The sequence below is a fragment of the Coenobita brevimanus genome, chromosome 96 (genome assembly GCF_032717465.1).
Source record: "Coenobita brevimanus isolate Jiangsu-jjx chromosome 96, ASM3271746v2, whole genome shotgun sequence".
Taxonomy (NCBI): Eukaryota; Metazoa; Arthropoda; class Malacostraca; order Decapoda; family Coenobitidae; genus Coenobita; species Coenobita brevimanus.
Window position 1 is genome coordinate 28399022 of NC_137049.1, and position 18080 is coordinate 28417101.

An 18080-nucleotide genomic window follows, 5' to 3' on the forward strand; every position below is an offset into this window, starting at 1 on the left:
ATAAAGAAAAAATGTATATATAAAATATGTGCAGATGGTTAGGCTTTTATAATAGAGCCAGGATTCAGGGAGCTTGAATTGTGACTGAATGTTTTGCCCATTTTGTTTGGCATGTTAATAGTTTTACCTCTGTTATGATTTCTCTTTTCCTTCTTTCTGGATGCTACCTCACTCCACCTTTAGGTGGGAAGATGTCAGATGATGATGATGATCTCATAATCTATGTAAAATTCTAAAATATCTTTCATAGGTACAGTGTATTTTGTGATTTTTTTTTTATCCTGAATTTTTTTTATTTTTACTGACTAAAATATTTGTTTTAATAATACATTTTATGCATTTCATTTTGTAATGATTTCCTGTAAAGCAGAAAAGCATTTACAATGCTGGGTGGTAACCTTATAACCAACCAACACATGTTCCCTACATGGTAACAAGTGGGTTAGCGGAGGGTTAGTACCCCTCCCCAGAAAACATCTGACTAAAAATACAAACAAGAAGCCTCGGACCAGGACTTACCAAAAGGTGACAACTAAAGACTGAACAAAGGACATGGTACGGATAGCTACATGGAATGTAAGGGGTGCAAATGATGAGGTGAAAGAAAGACAGATTGTCCAGGTGTTTGAGGGTGCGAAAGTGGATGTATGTGGATTAACTGAAACTAAATGGAGAGGTGAGATTGTGAGAGAATGGGAGTATGGATGGGGTATATGCATGGGAGTAGGCAAGAGTGGGAGGGCAAAAGAAGGAGTGTGTATTGTGAGTAACAGATGGAAGGAGAATTTAAGAGAGTATGGATCAGATTGCTCAAGGATTACATGGATAAGATTGAAAGTTGGACTACAAATGTAGGCGATTGTGTGCATGTATGCACCACCGCAAGATCATGCAAGCAGAGTGAGAGAAGAGTTTTGGACAAATGTGGAAGCGTGCGTGAAAAAGTTTGAAGGGAATGAGAGAGTGTATTTGATTGGAGATATGAATGGAAAAGTAGAGAATGTGAAGGTGGTTGGAGTAGTTGGTGAGTGTGGTGTGCCTGGAGAGATGGATAAGAATGGCAGTGCGTTAGTGGACATTTGTGCCAGGAGGGGGTTGGTGATAGCCAATACCCTCTTCAGGGACAAAATGATCCATAGATGTATGTGGCAAGTGATGAGAAGGGTGGGTGGTGAACTGAATGAACGGAAGTCAATGATTGATAATATGTGTGTGGATGAAAGGATGAGAAGGTGTGTAATGGATGCAGGAGTATATAGAGGTTAGGAAAGTGGACTTTTTGACCACCACCAAGTGGTGGTCAGAATCAAAGTCCAAATGAAATGGAGAAATAGACGAATGGAAGAACAGGAAGTAGTATATGCAAGGAGGGTGGAAAGGTTACAAGAGGATGGAAAAAAGGCAGAATATGAGAGGGAAGTGGAGAAGCGATTGGGGAAATATGGACTGGAGCAGATGGAGGGCGTGGAAGGTGTGTGCAAGATATTCACAGAAGAAATCTGTGCAGCATGGGAGGTGGTGTGTGGGGTGAAGAGAAGACGAAAGGGGGTGCAGGGAACAGCATGGTGGAATGAAAAGGTGAGAGAGGCTGTGGCACAAAAGAAGAAAGCATATAGTGAGTGGATAAAAAACAGGGACGTGGAAGAAGTTGAGAGATGGAAGAGAGAGTTATATGTAGAGAGGAAGAGAGAGGTGAAAAGATTAGTAAGAGAGAGTAAGAAGAGAGTGGATGAGGAATTTGGAAGGGATTTGAGTGTAAAGTGGAGGGAATATAAGAAAATGTTCAGGAAAGAGGTAAAGAGAGTTAGACAGGGTGCCAAAGAAGTTAGTTGGGGAGTGAAGGATGAAAATAGTAGATTACTAGTGGAGAAGGGAGAAAAAGTGAGCAGATGGAGAGAACACTTTAAGGAATTGTTGAACATAGAGAATTAAGGAATGCAAGTATAAGTGGCTGGGGAATGGCTGGGAGAAGGAGGGATGTGAGAAGAGAGGAAGAAATCAGTAGGATGGAAGTTGTGGAAGCAATGAAGAAAGTTAAAATGGGGAAAGCCCCAGGAATTGATGGAGTGTGTTGTGAAATGCTGAAGCATGGAGGAGAGATAGTAATAGAATGGATGTGGAAGATGTGCAGATTGGCCTGGGAGGAAGGTAGACTCCCGGAGGATTGGAAGTCAGGTATAATTATTCCCTTGTACAAAGGAAAAGGGGAAAAAGAAGTGTGTGGTAATCATAGGGGCATTTGTCTTCTTAGTGTATTAGGAAAAGTATGTGGTAGGATACTTATTGTCAGAGTTAGGGAAATAACAGATGAATTAGTTTAGGAAGAACAGGGAGGTTTAAGGAATGGAAGAGGTTGTGTAGATTAGGTGTTTATTCTTAGATCTTTGGTGGAAAAGTTTCTAGAGAAGGGAAAAAAGTTGTATGCAGCCTTCATGGATTCGGAGAAAGCAAAAATGACAGGGTGTGCATAGACAAGGATTGTGGAAAGTATTAATAATACATGGAGTAGTGGTGGCTCAATTGGTAGAGAGGTGGCTTGCAGTCCTACCGGACCCAGGTTCAAATCTCCACTGGGGCAGGGAACAGTTTAAGGATATAAATTTCATAAAATCAGACTTTACTGATCTACCAGAAGACTGGCCAACATGTCGTAAAAATACCCTCACTAATACCAATTCACCAGTCCTGTATGAGACAGCCCTAGCATGTATTCAGTATGGACGGTGGGTGTTAGCGCTGAAGTGGTGACATGTGGAGGTGTATGGAATGGAGAACTACTGGGCCTTGTGAGCAGGCTGTGAAGCCTGTGCCGAGTCGGACACGTTAAAAAAAAAAAAAAAAAATTGATGGGAAGTTGTTGAAGGCTGTGAAGAGTTTATATGAGGGTGCTAAGGTTGCAGTGCATGTGGATAGTGAAATGAGTGAATTTTTCTATTTGAAGGTTGGATGGAAACAAAGATGTGTCATGTCTCCATGGTTGTTCAATCTGTATATGGATGGGGTTATAAAAGAGATACAAGGTAGGGTAGTGGATGTTGGAGCAGCCCTAGTGAGAGAGGGCAATGTTTGGAAACTCCCTGTACTGTTGTTTGCAGATGATACTATGTTGTTAAGTGAAGATGAAAGGGAGCTGGAAGGCTTGGTGGATGAGTTTGGGAGAGTGTGTAAGAAATGGAATCTAAAAGTGAATGTAGAGAAGAGTAAAGTTATTGTCTTGGAGAGAAGTGAAGTCAGTGAATGTGCAGTGAGGTTGGATGAGGAGGAAATGGAAAATGTGAGTGCATTTAAGTACTTGGGTAGTGTGATGAGTAAGGATGGAAGTTCTTTTAGAGGGCAAAATGCTTTAAAGGGTACAACAAGAAAGCAAGGTTGCTGGTTCCTTGAAAACAGTGATAAGAAACAAGGAAGTGAGCATGGAAGTGAAAAAGTTACTACATGACAGTACAGTACTGTGATACCATCTTCCATGTATGGAAGTGAAGCTTGGACCTTGCTGGAGGGACAAAAGTCAAGAGTGAGAGCAGTGGAAATGAGTTATTTGAGAGGAGAATGTGGAGTCACATGGAGAGACAGACTGACAAATGAGGAAGTGAAGGAATGTTGTGGTGTGGATGTAGATGTGATCGGAAACGTTAGGAGAAACACATTTAGGGGATTTGGCCATGTGGAGAGGATGGAGAGTGAGAGACTGATGAAGAGTGTATGTGAGTGAGGTGGAGGGGGGAGAGGGAGGGGGAGGCCAAGGATGAGATGGAGGGATGGAGTGGAGAGGTATATGAGAGAGGGGGATGTGAACCGGAGCAGGGGAATGAAATAACGGGGGACAGGGTGACATGGAGGCGATTTGTTTGTGACCACCCCTTACAGGATTAAGGCATTTGGCAATAGATAGATAGATAGGTAGATAGATAGATAGATAGATTTTGTAACACACACACACACACACACACACACAGAGTCAGGCCTCACTGCCTCACTGTATGATGGGGTTACATCTAGTGAAAAGTCACCCATCACAGCAATTTATCATACAGCAAGACGATCATAACATGGGTTTAACAGGGATAGGTTTTTGGTCAATGGCCGCCCACTCTAAATAGCCTTAAAACAGATTTCTAACCCCCCTGAACTGGTAGTTTTTGATTTCCGTTGCTGCTTGAACTCCATCACCACACTATGCTCCATCATTGACATTAACACACCAAAGTGACCTAGTTCAAAGACCATCTTGGAACAAACAAATGACTGTAATCTTGCATGTTGGTCATCATGTAAAGTGATAATGGCTATCGTACATCATCCAGTGAGACTTCGTACGGAATCATAACGATTGCCATAGTTCTTTTCGCAATAGCTATCATACATTGACCAGTGAGACTTCGTATGGAATCATAACGATTGCCATAGTGCTTTTCGAAATAGCTATCATACATTGACCAGTGAGGCTTCATGCAGGATCAAAATGATTGCTATAGTGATTTTTGTAATTGCTCATAGAGGCAGGGTAGCGCTTCCTCTCTATCATTGTAGCAGTGTAACATTTAGTGAGGCCCAACTGTGTAATATGTACTGTGTATTGTATATGGGATGGTGGTAATTGATTGACCATGCCACCCCTACAGTGTAAATTATAAAAAAACAAAATTTTAAGCTCTAATCCTGTAATGTATATGATCACTGATTGTCACTGCATACCTGATGCAAACCACTTGGTGCCTTTGCAGTTACATCCTGGAGAAACATCGACCAGCTGGCTATGAATTTTTAGTGGACCACGTAGCTACAGCCAGGGCAAAGTAAGTGATTACCGGTAATTTTTTCACGTATTTTCTTATTCTGTGAAGAGTTAAGCCATCAAGTAGAAAACTGGAAGTTTAGGGCTGAGATTCAAAATAAACCTATATGCACAAGGAAACCATAGCTGAGACTAAGAGAATAACCCCACCCCTTTATTTAATAAGGTTAAGACTCAGAAAAAATGCACTTACAGTGAACCATCACCTTCTGACCCCCCCTTAAACATACCGGTACATCACCACTACTACTACTGATGAGTGTGAGAGAGTGAGTGATACTGAGAAAGGGAGCGAGTAGGAGTAAAAGAATGTATAACAATTTGGGAGCGAATATAAGTTATTGAGGGTTAATGAGGGACTGTGAGTGTATACGTGAGTGGGAGTAAATGAGGAAGACAGAATGAAAAGAAGGATTAACTGTGTATATGTCTAACTCCCATTTGCATCTCAGATTATCATTTGCAGGAACACAAGAGAGAAAGAAAGTTTCTCAGCTCGTCTGTCTGTGTTTTGCAAATTTATATATATATATATACAGTATATATATACACTCAATCCTCGTAAACCGCGGCAAAGTGGCTGTCAGACTGCCGGCACCCTTAAACCACTGTTAAGTCACGAAAATCGCGGATCTAGGCACCGAAGTGGGCTTTTTCTGAGGAGAATCGTAAACTGCAGCATTCAATTTGATAACCATGACCCAACAACCATCATCATCAAGCATCAGTCATCTCTGAGGCAGAGTTTGAGGGCTTCCTGAGGGAGGCTGAGGAGCTGGAGAAGGGAGAACAGCATGAGGGAGCACCCCCACCTCATGCTGAGAGGTTCTAAGTTCTTCCCAACACCACCCCACTAAATTCATTTAAGCAATATCGTCATAGGATTAAGGTGAGATCCCTTAACATTGCTTATTTCTATTAAATACATTCACTGAATATTCCTAAATTTGTATGTTTGTGTTTGATGGTGCCTAGATAGGTGTAGGTAGGGTGCTTTGGGGGGTGGTTGGCCAAAGTCCAGACCCTAATTAATTTTTCACATAAGAGTTATTATTTCTAAACCGCGGATTTTGTAAACCACGGCAGTGGTCCAGACCCAAATTGCCGTGGTTTACGAGGATTGAGCCTATATATATACACATCCATCCATCCATCATCCAAGTCTACATTGCCCCATGAGGAGTGTAGGAGCCTGGGGCGAGGCAAGTTGGTCCCGACATTTGAGATAAGAGTGACCAGCTTCACTCATCCCTGAGTGGCAGTACGTGAGCAGCTAACCCCAACCACCCCTTGGATATAATCCTTCACCAGCTCAATCCAATTGGAGCGCTGTAATTATCCACTAAACCACCAAGCACCAAAATTTGGTTATATGGTTACCACCCAGCATAGTAAATGGTTCTCTGGTGTACAGAAATCCATTTGGTTTGTCACACACTGAAGAGTCATCAACAGGCAGAAGGACGAGGAAAGAATGAAGGAAAGAAAGACAGAAGATGAAGGAAGGGAGAAAAGGACTGACACCTAAAGCAGCTCTACATCAAGTGAGTGGATGGTGAGCACCCCCACCTACCACAATCTCGATATACAATACCCCTAGATCCAATACCCCAGCTTAATGATGGGGGTAGAAATACTACCATACCCCGCCTAATGATGCCAAACCCCGGTTTAACAATGGGTTTTTATTATTTTTTTACCAATTTTGATTATATTTTAGCCAAACATTTTGTGTTTAGGTTGATTTATAAACTGTTTTTAGACTTAGATTAATGTATTTTAGCCATAGGTGAGGTGAACATTGTCATTTTGGGGTACAGTTTACTAAGCTTGATTTTTTCCAGACATAATTATTTGATGATTTTCAGATTTTATTTGTTGGTTTTAGTGAGTTATTTAAGGTGTTAGGCTTAAGTTAGCTTCCTTGACAGCTGTTAGGCCATTTTGATTGGCTTTAAACTTGTTTCTGGGCTCATTTGGGTGGGTTTTGGGCTTGGTTTGGGGGGAAACCCAAGGCTGGTAAATGCTCCACATTGCGTTACATGTTAGAAGTACCCTGATTTACAATACCCCGCCTAACAATGGAGTTTTACCTAACCAATTAGAGTAATCCCCGTACTATCTGGACGCCCACTTTCCGGACATCCCCACTTACCGGATATTTTGGTCTCGGGATCCAATATTCCCAAAATGGGCCCAAAACCGCAAAAAATTAGAAAAAAATCCAACTTTTTTCCTCCCGCAATTTGAACTTGGCGCGCACGGCACGGGCCAGCTGTGTTTTGGTGCGTCGTTCCGCCGCCGTCCGCTAGAGCGCCCCTGGATCCTCCCCACTTACCGCCCGTCTCATGTTGTGAGTGCACGCTCATGATCATGGCCGCCCACGTGCTCGCTTTTGTGGTGGTGCCTTACCTGTTGCAGGCTCTCCTGCTGCTCTCACACCTCTTATTAGTGTGTGTGATGATGGCCCCGCCGCCTGAGAAGAGGAAGAGAGTGGTTTTGACTCTGGAGAAGAAGAGGGAGATATTGGACAAGGTGGATGCGGGATGGTCTTCCTCACGCATCCTTCGTGAATTCAACCTGACCCGATCTACTTTGTTTGATATTAAGAGATCCCGCGACAAACTCATGCAGTACACGGCTGACTTCTCGTTGAAAAGCAAATGCAACGTGGAGAGGAAGATGACGTTTACTCCCAAGTATGCTGAAGTCGACCGCTCCACGTTGATTTGGTATCAACAAAAACATGCTGCTGGTGTGCTGGTGCGCGGCACGGAGCTGAAGGCTGCTGCTGAGAAGTTCGCAAGGCTTCATGACACCCTAGACTTCAAGGCATCCGAGGGTTGGCTCTTCGCATTCAAGTTACGACATGGCCTTACCAACCGTAAGTCTCATGGCGAAGCTTTGGACGCCAACGAGGTTGGAGTAGAGGAGTTTCGACACAAGGTGAAGCGCTTGATCGACAGGGGGGGCCTCACTCTCGGCCAAGTCTACAACACTGACAAAACTGGTTTATTCAATCGCTCATTGCCTACGAACACTCTAGCAGAGGAGACGGAGAAGCATGTACCTGGCCGCAAGCTCTCCAAGCAACGGATTTCTGCTTTGTGTTGTGCCAATGCCAACGGCATGCACTGGCTTAAACCCGTTATTGTTCGCCGTGCAAAGTAGCCTCGGTGTCTTCGTGGGGTGATGGATGTCCTTCCTGTTGTTTGGTACCATTCTTTGAAGGCATAGTTCACTGCCCAGATCTTCAAAGACTGGTTCCACCGCCATTTTGTCAAGGAGGTCATCCATTACCAGATGGAGAAACTGGGAATCCCACGCGACCAGGTAAAGGCCCTCCTTCTCCTCGACAATGCACCTGCTCACCCATGCGACAAGGACTTGGTGGCTGAGAATGGGCGCATTAGATGCATGTTTCTGCCACCTAATACGACTGCTCTCATCCAACCAACGGACCAAGGAATGATCATGGCAACGAAGAGGCTGTACAGAAGGACGTTCCTGGACGAGGTGATGGTTGTTCTCGAGGACGAGGACGAACGCAGGGAGGGACGGGACACGCAAGGCCAGCAGACTTTGGAAAACCTTCGTCGCTACAACATCAAGTCTGCCATTTACAGCTGGGCCAGTGCATGGAAGGAAGTCCCTGTCAAGACTCTAGAAAATGGTTGGTCTCGTCTGCTTCTCGGAATGGATGTGGAGCACGATTTCCTAGGTTTTGACGTGGATGACTTCCATGCATGTCTACGTGCGCATGGGGACAATGTTGATGTGGACGAAGTGCGTGAGTGGTTGGATGACGATGAGGACGATCCTGGGTATCAGACCATGTCTGATATCGAGATCGCATCTTCAGTTGCAGGTCTCAGTACCCAGCTTGAAGATTCCGACGAGGACGGCGACGATGATGCGGACTCCTCTCAGCGTGACACTACTCCAGCCACCCCCAAGCTGAGCGCACTCCAGGAACACGTATAGTTCGTTCTCAACTACCTGGAACACCCGGACTGTGACAGGGAGATGTGGCCCTTGGGACTTGTGAAGGACGTGCGCGCTTTCAGGCAGTGCATCATTGATCATCAAAATCATCGTTCCTTGCGTCAATCAACCATTGACAGCTTTTTCAGACCCGTGACCCCCGCTGTGCCCCGCCCTAGCTCCACTTCATTGCCTCCCCAAGACAGACCCTCATCCTCTGAGCCACAGCCCAGCACATCAGGCACGGTGGAGTCACCACTCGACGTGAGTTTGCGCCTCTCTTCAGAGTCGTCTGCAGTGGGTACTCCATCACCACGACCCAGCGACGCACCCCTAGGTCACCTGCATCAGCTACTCTCAGACTCTGACAGTGATTAAACGGCAAGAACTTCTCCACCAGACCACACAGGAATTTACAGTGTTGTGCAGTGAAAAAAAAACAATGCATAGTGTTAAGAAATTAGAATTCTGAGTGCAAAGACACTGATTTTATAGACTTTCAACGTAGCGCAAATACTCTAGAGTGTGTTATGTTTAGAAAATGGATTTATGAGTGCAAAGACTTGAAGTGCAGAGTGCAACACTTATTTCATTAAGGTACAATGGAACGCAAGTAAGATTAGAGTGCGCAGTGTTAAGAGAATGGAATTCTGAGTGCAAATGACTAAGTTCAGTGCAAGACTTCATGTACAGTGTACCACAGGTGCTTCAGGAACTCCTTTTTACTGTCAGAGTCTGAGAGGAGGTGGGTTATTCATCGAGATGGCCAGGGACTTGCTGTAAGTACCCAGAATGTTTCATATTGTACTGTCTTTTCCATACTTATGTTTAACACCTCATTTCACTCTTTTATGTCCCTTATTGGTGTGAATAGGGTCTTAGGTGCTATGCATGTGCAGTAAGGAGGTGTTTTTCTGAGTTAGGCTAGGTTAGGGCCCATAACTTCCGGTCCAGGAGCCAGGGACTTGTTGTAAGTACCCAGAATGTTTAATATTGTATAAATTCACCTCCAAAACCTCATTTTATGGTTCTTTTGCATTTATTTAAGTCTTTTATGTCCCTTATTGGTGTGATTTGGGTCTTAAATAGGTGCTATGCATGTCCAGGGGGAGTTGTATAGGTGTTTTTCTGAGTTAGGGTCCATAAGTACAAGTCCAGGAGGCTGGGGCCCACTATGCGGACAGGACCACTTTCCAGACATGTCTTTGGTTCTATTACATCAGATTGTGGAGGGATTACTGTACATCGTTAAACTGAGGTATGCCTGTATATATATATATATATATATATATACAGTCGCTGCTTCCATAACGCGTGATCAGAGAGCACGAAATTAGTCATAACAAGGCCTTTTTCTTTTTTCTGAGTCCAAGATATGATCAAAACGCGATTTTGACAAACATTACACAGGTGGAGAAATTGCCCATTTCTTAAAAGAACGTACTACGCTGCTACGATAGTGAAAACGCAGCCTGAGGCCAAAAATTATGGAATATTTAGTCATTATGCGAGACAACTGGTCAAAACACGGTAAAAAACAGACAAAATGTGGGCAGATTTTGTCATAACACGCGTTGCATCTGCCCGTGACATATGCACGTCATGTGTCTGCACAGGGTGTCTTCATGGTCTGCTGAGCAATCCTGTGCCACTCCAGTCAGCCCTCTTCCCGCTCTGCCTCCACACGTGCCATGTGTTAACTTTGCTTTTTTTTTTTTGGCCACCTGACCCACCCTAACCATGCCACCCTACTGTGAGTCAGCGAGACGGCAGAAGAGTTTGACCCTGGAACAGAAGCTTGACGTGGTCAAGCGGAAGGAGAGGGGAGAACGTAATTGTGCCATTGCCAAAAAGTGCCAAGTCAACAAGTCAACTCTTTGTCTGACACAGCACTTGTTATGATGGAAAAGTACCTGATCATGAACTGCAACCGACGTGAGAGGGAAGGAGTTCCAATTGGCTCTATAAATGTACGAAGGACTTTGTGCAGCTGGCTTGGCCAGATGACTATGCTGGGGACCAGTAGTAGTCCTGCCCTGCCTTGGAATCCCACTCCCCCTCCCCCCAGGAGGCCCACAAACTCTTCAGTTCAAGGTGAGGAATCCTCCAGTGTTTGTATGTACTGAAGTCATTTATAGGTAGGTAAATGTCCTGGGAAAATCCCAAAAAATTGCCCTAAAACAGGGGTTGGCAACCTTTTCAGTGCGAGGGCCAGAGAAAGCTTCTAGGAGTAGCCTGTGGGCCGGAGTGCCAAAGAGAACCCAAAAGTGACAGTGTACAAAAATTTAATAGAAAAGCAGGCAAACCAGTGACTAGATTACAAGAAATTTATTGAAAAACATGCAAATCATTGACTGCCGAAAACAGTTTGTGAAAATATACAAAAAAAAAAATATAGAAAAGCAGGCAAACCAGTGACTAGATTACAAGAAATTTATTGAAAAACATGCAAATCATTGACTGCCGAAAACAGTTTGTGACAATATACAAAAAAAATATATAGAAAAGCAGGCAAACCAGTGACTAGATTACAAGAAATTTATCGAAATACATGCAAATCAGTGACTGCAGAAAACAATTTGTGACAATATACAAAAATTTTGTAGAAAAGCAAGCAAGCCAGTGACTAGATTACTAGAAATTTATTGAAAAACATGCAAATCAGTGACTGCAGAAAACAGTTTTATCAAGAGACATGCAAATTAGTGGGATGGTTGGTGCTGTTTTGCCATGGAGAAGTGATTCAATGTCTGGATCGATTGATGAGGTAGACAAGAGCAGAATTTTATTGAGGTGGCGGTAACTTAGCTTGGAGCGAATGCGAGACTTTGTATATTTCATTTATTAAAAGAGTTGCTCACAACAGTGAGTGCTGCCAAACATAGCAACGATGCGTTTTACATGCTCAGTGTAATTTAGAAATTTGTCAGAAGGGAGGACGAGGTCACGGAGGTGCCGACTTACTCATTTAGTTGGCTAGGCTGTTGCGGGCCGGATTGTTATATAAATATCAGGCAGGGTGACGGGCCATGAGTTCGGACTCTGCGGGCCGGATCTGTCCCGCGGGCCAGAGGTTGCCGACCCCTGCCCTAAAAGGTGAAGCTGGGGCTGGCTTGGGTACCATGAAATCGTTTAACATGTAAACATATGGCTGTATAATGCGGAATTTTCATAAAGCTGGACCTGTCAGGAACAATGTTTGCATGTTATGTGAAGTGAGTGTATACATATATATATATATATATATATATATATATATAGTTTTCGTTTTTGAAGGCTCCAACATGCTTGCATGCGTCAGCCTTGGTCTCCAAATATCGGCTCTCCATGCTGCACGATCTATTGCAGCCTCCCTGTTGAGTCCCTTAACCCTGAGGTCACACTTAATAACCTCATCCCACGTCTTTTTCGGTCTACCCCTCACAACCCCACCCCCAGTATTAACACTTCTTACCTTCTGCACCCAATTATCATCCCCCATCCTCTCCACATGCCCAAACCATCTCAATCTACCTCTCCTCATCACAACACCAATACACTCCAGTCCCATCCCACTTATCAACTCTTCCATTGTAAACCCAGCCCCCCCAGGCCTTGCACGCAGGGATGCACTCCACATCCACCTAATCATTGTCATTTCTGTAAGTCTGAGCCTGCGAACATCCTCCTCCTTTACTGCCCAGGTTTCACTACCATACAGCATTACACTTCTAACACATGCTGCATGCAAAGACCCTTTAGCATGTACGGAGAGTCCTCTCAGTGTCAGGAGAGGCAACAGCTCCCTGAACTTCTTCCAGCCACTTCTCACCCTAGCAACAGAGCTAGCTCCAGCTCCACCTCCAGCACACACAGACACACACACACACACACACACACACACACACACACACACATATATATATATATATATATATATATATATATATATATATATATTTATTTATTTATTTATTTATGGTAGGTGTGGGTGCTTACCATTCACTCACTTGATGTAGTGCTCCTTTGGGTGTCTGCCTTTTCCTGTCTTCCTTTCTTCCTCTTCTGTCTTTCTTTCCTTCATTCTTTCCTCTTCCTTCTGCCTGTGGGTGACCTTACACTCCCTCTTCTGTCTTTCTTTCCTTCATTCTTTCTTCTTCCTCCTGCTCTGGGTGACTCTACACTGAGTGACAAGCCAAATGGTTTCCTGCACGCCAGGAAACCATTTACTATGCTGGGTGGTAACCATGTAACCAAATTATGGTGCTTGGTGGTTTAGTGGGCAATATAGGCACCCCAATTGGATTGAGTCTGTGTAGGTTTATATCCAAGGGGTGTTTGGGGTTTATTGCCCACATTATGCCACTCAGGGATGAGTGAGGCTGGTCACTCTTATCTTAACTCGCCCCGTCCCATTGACGTACATATGCTCCCGAATGTTTTGTTACTGTGACTCCCGTTGACATTTATAAACGCCCTGCAGTTGCAAGGTCCGTCATTTGCGCATTTTTCAAGTTATATGCGATTTTTGGTATATATACACGGGACAACTTCCTCTACCTGAGGCCAGGCGGGGACAATGCTTTACCCCGTGTGACCTTCCCCCACCCATGCTATTGTCTCGGCAACTCACCTGTTACCAGTGACCTGGCCAGTAGAGACATGTTGCGCCATGGTACAAAATTCAAGGCGAGAGTGATTCCCCAATCGATGACAATGTGGAGGACAAAGTTTACGTGGTGACAGAGGAAGAAACAATCAGAAGTGATGAGGAGGTAATGTCACCAAGGAAGGTGCGGTATGTTGATGTGTTTGGTGAGTGAAACAATGCTTATATCGCCTGTATTATTGTGTGAAAACCAATATACTCTTTTACTGCATGTAAATTCATACCAAATAAATAAATATCTACCTATTGTGAGTAGTTTGGAATAGTTACCCCTCCCATAGAAAACGTCTTCTCTGGAGCCAGGCTCGATCCTGCACTGGGCATTTCTAAGCACAGGTGGGCACTTTCTCTCTGAATTTTCAGTGTTTCTCATAAAAAGTGGAGGTTTTAGCAAAGAAAGAAAAAAATCAAAAATCTGCCAGGATTGGGGGGGTCATTGGTGAAAAATCTGCCGGGACGCAGCAGGTTAAATGTAGGGACCAACTTGCCTAGCCCCGGGCTCCTATGCCTCTCATGGGGCAACACAGGATTAGCTGATGATGATGATTAATAGATTGATAGATATACAGTAATCCCTCATTTATCTGAACATAATAGAACCAAAGGCATGTCCAGGTAGTGGCAACATCCTGATAATGAACAATATTCCCGTACCATACCCAGACCCTACCTAAACTCAACCTGCAACTTATACCTAACCTATTTGTACAGTACCAATGCCTAATTTGGCAGTGTGTTCTGGTCATTCAGGCATATTTAGACATCAAAGTAATGATGAACACCAAGAAAACCTTGCAGAAGAAAAACCACTGAAAACAAAAATCACCCTACCTGTACACTACTGTATGTACAGTACCCCTTCTTATTTTGGCAGTGTTTTCTGATCATTCACCCATATTTTGACATCAAATCATACATAGGATTATCAAATATAATATTCAACAACAACAACAAATGAAAAAAATAAAAAAAAACACTGAAACCCAAAAAACACCCTACCTATACACTACTGAATGTACAGAACCCCTTCTAATTTTGGCACTGATTTCAGGTCAGTCTGCCATATTTAGACATCAGAACACACATAGGAATATCCAGAGTAATGCCAAACACCAAGAAAGCCATGAAAAAAACATGGAAAACCAAAAAACACCCGACCCATACAGTACTGTATGTACATTACCCCTCCTAATTTTGGCACTGTTTTCCAGTCATTCTGTCATATTGAGACATCAAAAGTCATATAGGATTATCCATATTAATGCTAAACATCAAGAAAACAATGCATAACCAACAAAAATCCACAAAAAAAACTGAAGATGGTTTGAAAATCAGTTATTTGTGACGAGTGATTGCTCCTGGGGCTCAAAAAAAATTCCACAGCCAATATGCCACCAGAAATTGGTTATATTGATATAAATGGTATACCATCATCTTTCCTGGTGTTTATACTGTAAGATAAGCTAATAAAAACACATAAAACTGATAAGTAAAAATACAGAAATGCAATGAGAATAAAGTGTTCAGGAGTAAAACTTACCATCAAATAACTTTCCCCCATCCTAGTGCAAAATTTTGCCAGCACCTTCCAAGAGATAAGCATATGTCTAGACGCAGAGTTTCATGAGCGTTCTTATGGATTTTGCGAAATTTTGATACTACCAATGGTAGTCAAATAAGTTGTAAAAAACTTTCAAAACTCATGAGTCAGTGTTATCATCACAGAGGAGGGTAGGGACTGAGAGAGTGAGGGGGGAGCTGGGAGGGTATGAAGAAAGGATGGGAGGGGGGGAGAAGCGAGGCTGTGGGCAGGATTCTCCCCCTTCTGTCAGTAGGCAGACGGGTGATTTTACCATACATTTACTCGTACCTTACAGTCTGTTAGACGCCGAGTGGCCATGTGGAAACGCAACTCATGGTGACCGGGGGACTTTCGATGTTCGGTAGAGAGGCGGACGGCTGCTCTCACCAAACATGTACACATGGCTTGTGGTCTGTGTTCGATGGTGGCTGAGGTTGGGAAAGACTTAACCCGGTGGCCGCGTGACATTGGACATTTGGTGGGGATGCATACGGACGTTTTGGCACTGCTTGTGGGTTACAGTTGTATTACTCAGGTGCTGGAGGTTTGTTGGGAGTGATCGGACGAGCATGTGGCTTTGACCATTCAGTCTAGGAGCAGACAGACATTTTAGCTCTGGTTGTGGGTTTCGGACTACTTCCCGCTCATGGCTCGAGCCCAGCGGCCACGATACCAAATGTTTGAACATGTCGGCTGGCCAGCCAAAGTTCTCAGGGACTTTTATGTCCAGATAATAGCAAGTACAGTACATCCCCCTAGTACACGCCTACATGGGCGGCAGTGGACGTCGCATACTAGGAATTTGCGTACTGTGAATACATACGGTAAACTTATGAGAAAAATTACCAATGGGCGGCACCCCCCTTCATGGGCAACCCTTGAGACGCCTTTCAGACCTAAGTATTGTACTATACAAGGAAACTATCTAAGACATTTTACCTAAGATAAAGTAAACCTACAAGATTATGGGTTTACAAGGTAAATCATTGGTGGTAGGTGGTGGCGACCATCATCCACTCACTTGATGTAGTGCTGCCTACTTCTTCCTTAGCCTTTATCATTCTTTTTCTGTGCCTGCCCTCCTCTCTTCCTATATCTCCCGTCTTTCCTGTCACTTCTTATTGCTCTTCTTTCCTTCACAGGTAGCTTTACATTGAGTGACAAGCCAAATGGTTTCCTATAAGCCAAGAAACTATTTACAACGCTGGGTGGTAACCCATACTTGCCCTACGTGTCAGCAGGTGGGTTGGTGGAGGGTTAGTGCCTCTCCCCGTAAAACGAATAACTCAAAGTCAAATGGCCATCCCTTACGGGCTTATGGTGTCTGGCAATAGATAGATAGATAGATACACCTTTACCTGTTATCGCTGCTTAGGGGGGGCAATGTTGCATACTCAGGGTAACCCCGGATTTGGGCCACTCTTCGCTGCCTGTCTCGCTTGCAAGGAGTTCAGTTCGCGTACTAATAAAAAATACACTTAAAAAAAAAAAAAAAGATAGGTCCTTGCATACAAGGGGGATCGTGTACTCAGAACTCGCGTACTGTGGGGATGTACTGTATATGCAGACAATGGTTTAATACAGCCAAGGTCCAACATCTGGATAATGAACACATCCGGATACTGAGCATCCAGATAGATGAGGGACTACTGTGTATATCTCATTACCAGGATTTATCTTACCAGAAGAAATTAAATACTGTTAAGTTTTTACGCTCATTGTCCTTCTTCAAAAAAAAAAAAAAAAAATGAAGTTACGAATGGGAGTTGATTGTAAGTTTATTCGTGTATCTCATACCAGGTTTTTAGTGAGTCAGGAACCCACATCTTTATCTCCAGTCACCCCCTGGAAGCAGCCACAGAAAGCGAGTCCATCTTACGAAATCCCTACAGTGTGATGATATATATTTAATTTATTTGTGTTATTTTCATACTGCTTTAGTCTGCTTTAGAGAAATGTTTTAACCTAGAGAGGTTAGAAAAAAATTATTTATCCCTTTACTACAAGATATCTCCTAAAAGCATTGAAATGGCCTGCAGATTGCAAGACTGTCAGTGAAATATATCACTGGATTTAAAGAGTTTAAAGCCAACCATCTTGGCTAAGTGGAGGCTTGGGAACATATCTCTCACCTTGAAAGGCATAGGCAAGGAGGGATACTGACTCCAGGAAGCTAGAAAAAAGCAAAGTGACTTTGTTGCCAGTAACCTTCAACCTCCATACTGTATATAGCCCCATGGGACATTGTCACTTCCTAGTCTCAGCTCTTTGAATCATTGTGATGTTCATTTTATTTTGTTCTTGTTTCCACCAGATCAGGCACTAAGTCTGATGAGGCCAGTATATTTATGTATATTCTCCATAGGGTTTGAGTATGCAGTTTAAATCTTATGTTAGAAGAACAAAGCTGTTCCTCGACCATATTTTTATCCTTTCTACCATTTTTCAGGTGGGAGCGTGGTGAAACTGACTGGGGTGTAACCTCGCATGCATCAGCATGGGCATGGTGTGACAGGGGGGTTACATGTGTCAGTGGCTCACATCTTCCTCGTCATTCTGATTCACAGACATGCTGTATCACAAATAAGATTATCAAGGTAGGTTTGTGAAGATGATCTACTTGTCTGTTACCAGATGCCTTACCCCATACCTGTGGGTCATCACTACCGTGACGCTCGTTACATAAGTACCATACCACGGGGCATCACTTCTGTGATCCAGGGATTTTTTTAATCACCCGGGCTTTCAAGTGCGGTCTTGTAACTATCATGTATCAGTACTGCCAGTGTGTAGCTATAGGCAGTGTTGCTAATACCATTAGTACTCGCATCCAGTGTTACCAATTTAACCATTTTTCTGTGTTTGCCTCCCCTCCCTTACCCCCATCCCCGCCTAGCTGCAGCCTGGCCGCGCAATGCAACTCCTGGCCAGTTTTTTCCATTCACTTTTTCCATTGAAATATGCCCTATGCCCTACCGTCATACTAAAAAATATATAAAAAAAAGGGAAAAGGCTAATTGATACTGCCATTGGTCATGAAGTAGCCAATTTATCACCTGGCAACACCCCAC

At 43.6% G+C, this 18080-nt stretch overlaps 1 protein-coding gene across 1 annotated transcript in view; it reads left to right on the forward strand.

Moving 5' to 3' along the window:
- LOC145413442 (WD repeat-containing protein 17-like) overlaps positions 1–18080 on the forward strand; it is a 163212-nt gene that overhangs the window by 130428 nt on the left and 14704 nt on the right. The window contains exons 23-24 of the mRNA XM_080283132.1: positions 4725–4796; positions 17459–17606. Coding sequence (XP_080139258.1) covers positions 4725–4796; positions 17459–17606 — 220 coding nt within the window. The remainder of the gene's footprint in view (positions 1–4724; positions 4797–17458; positions 17607–18080) is intronic.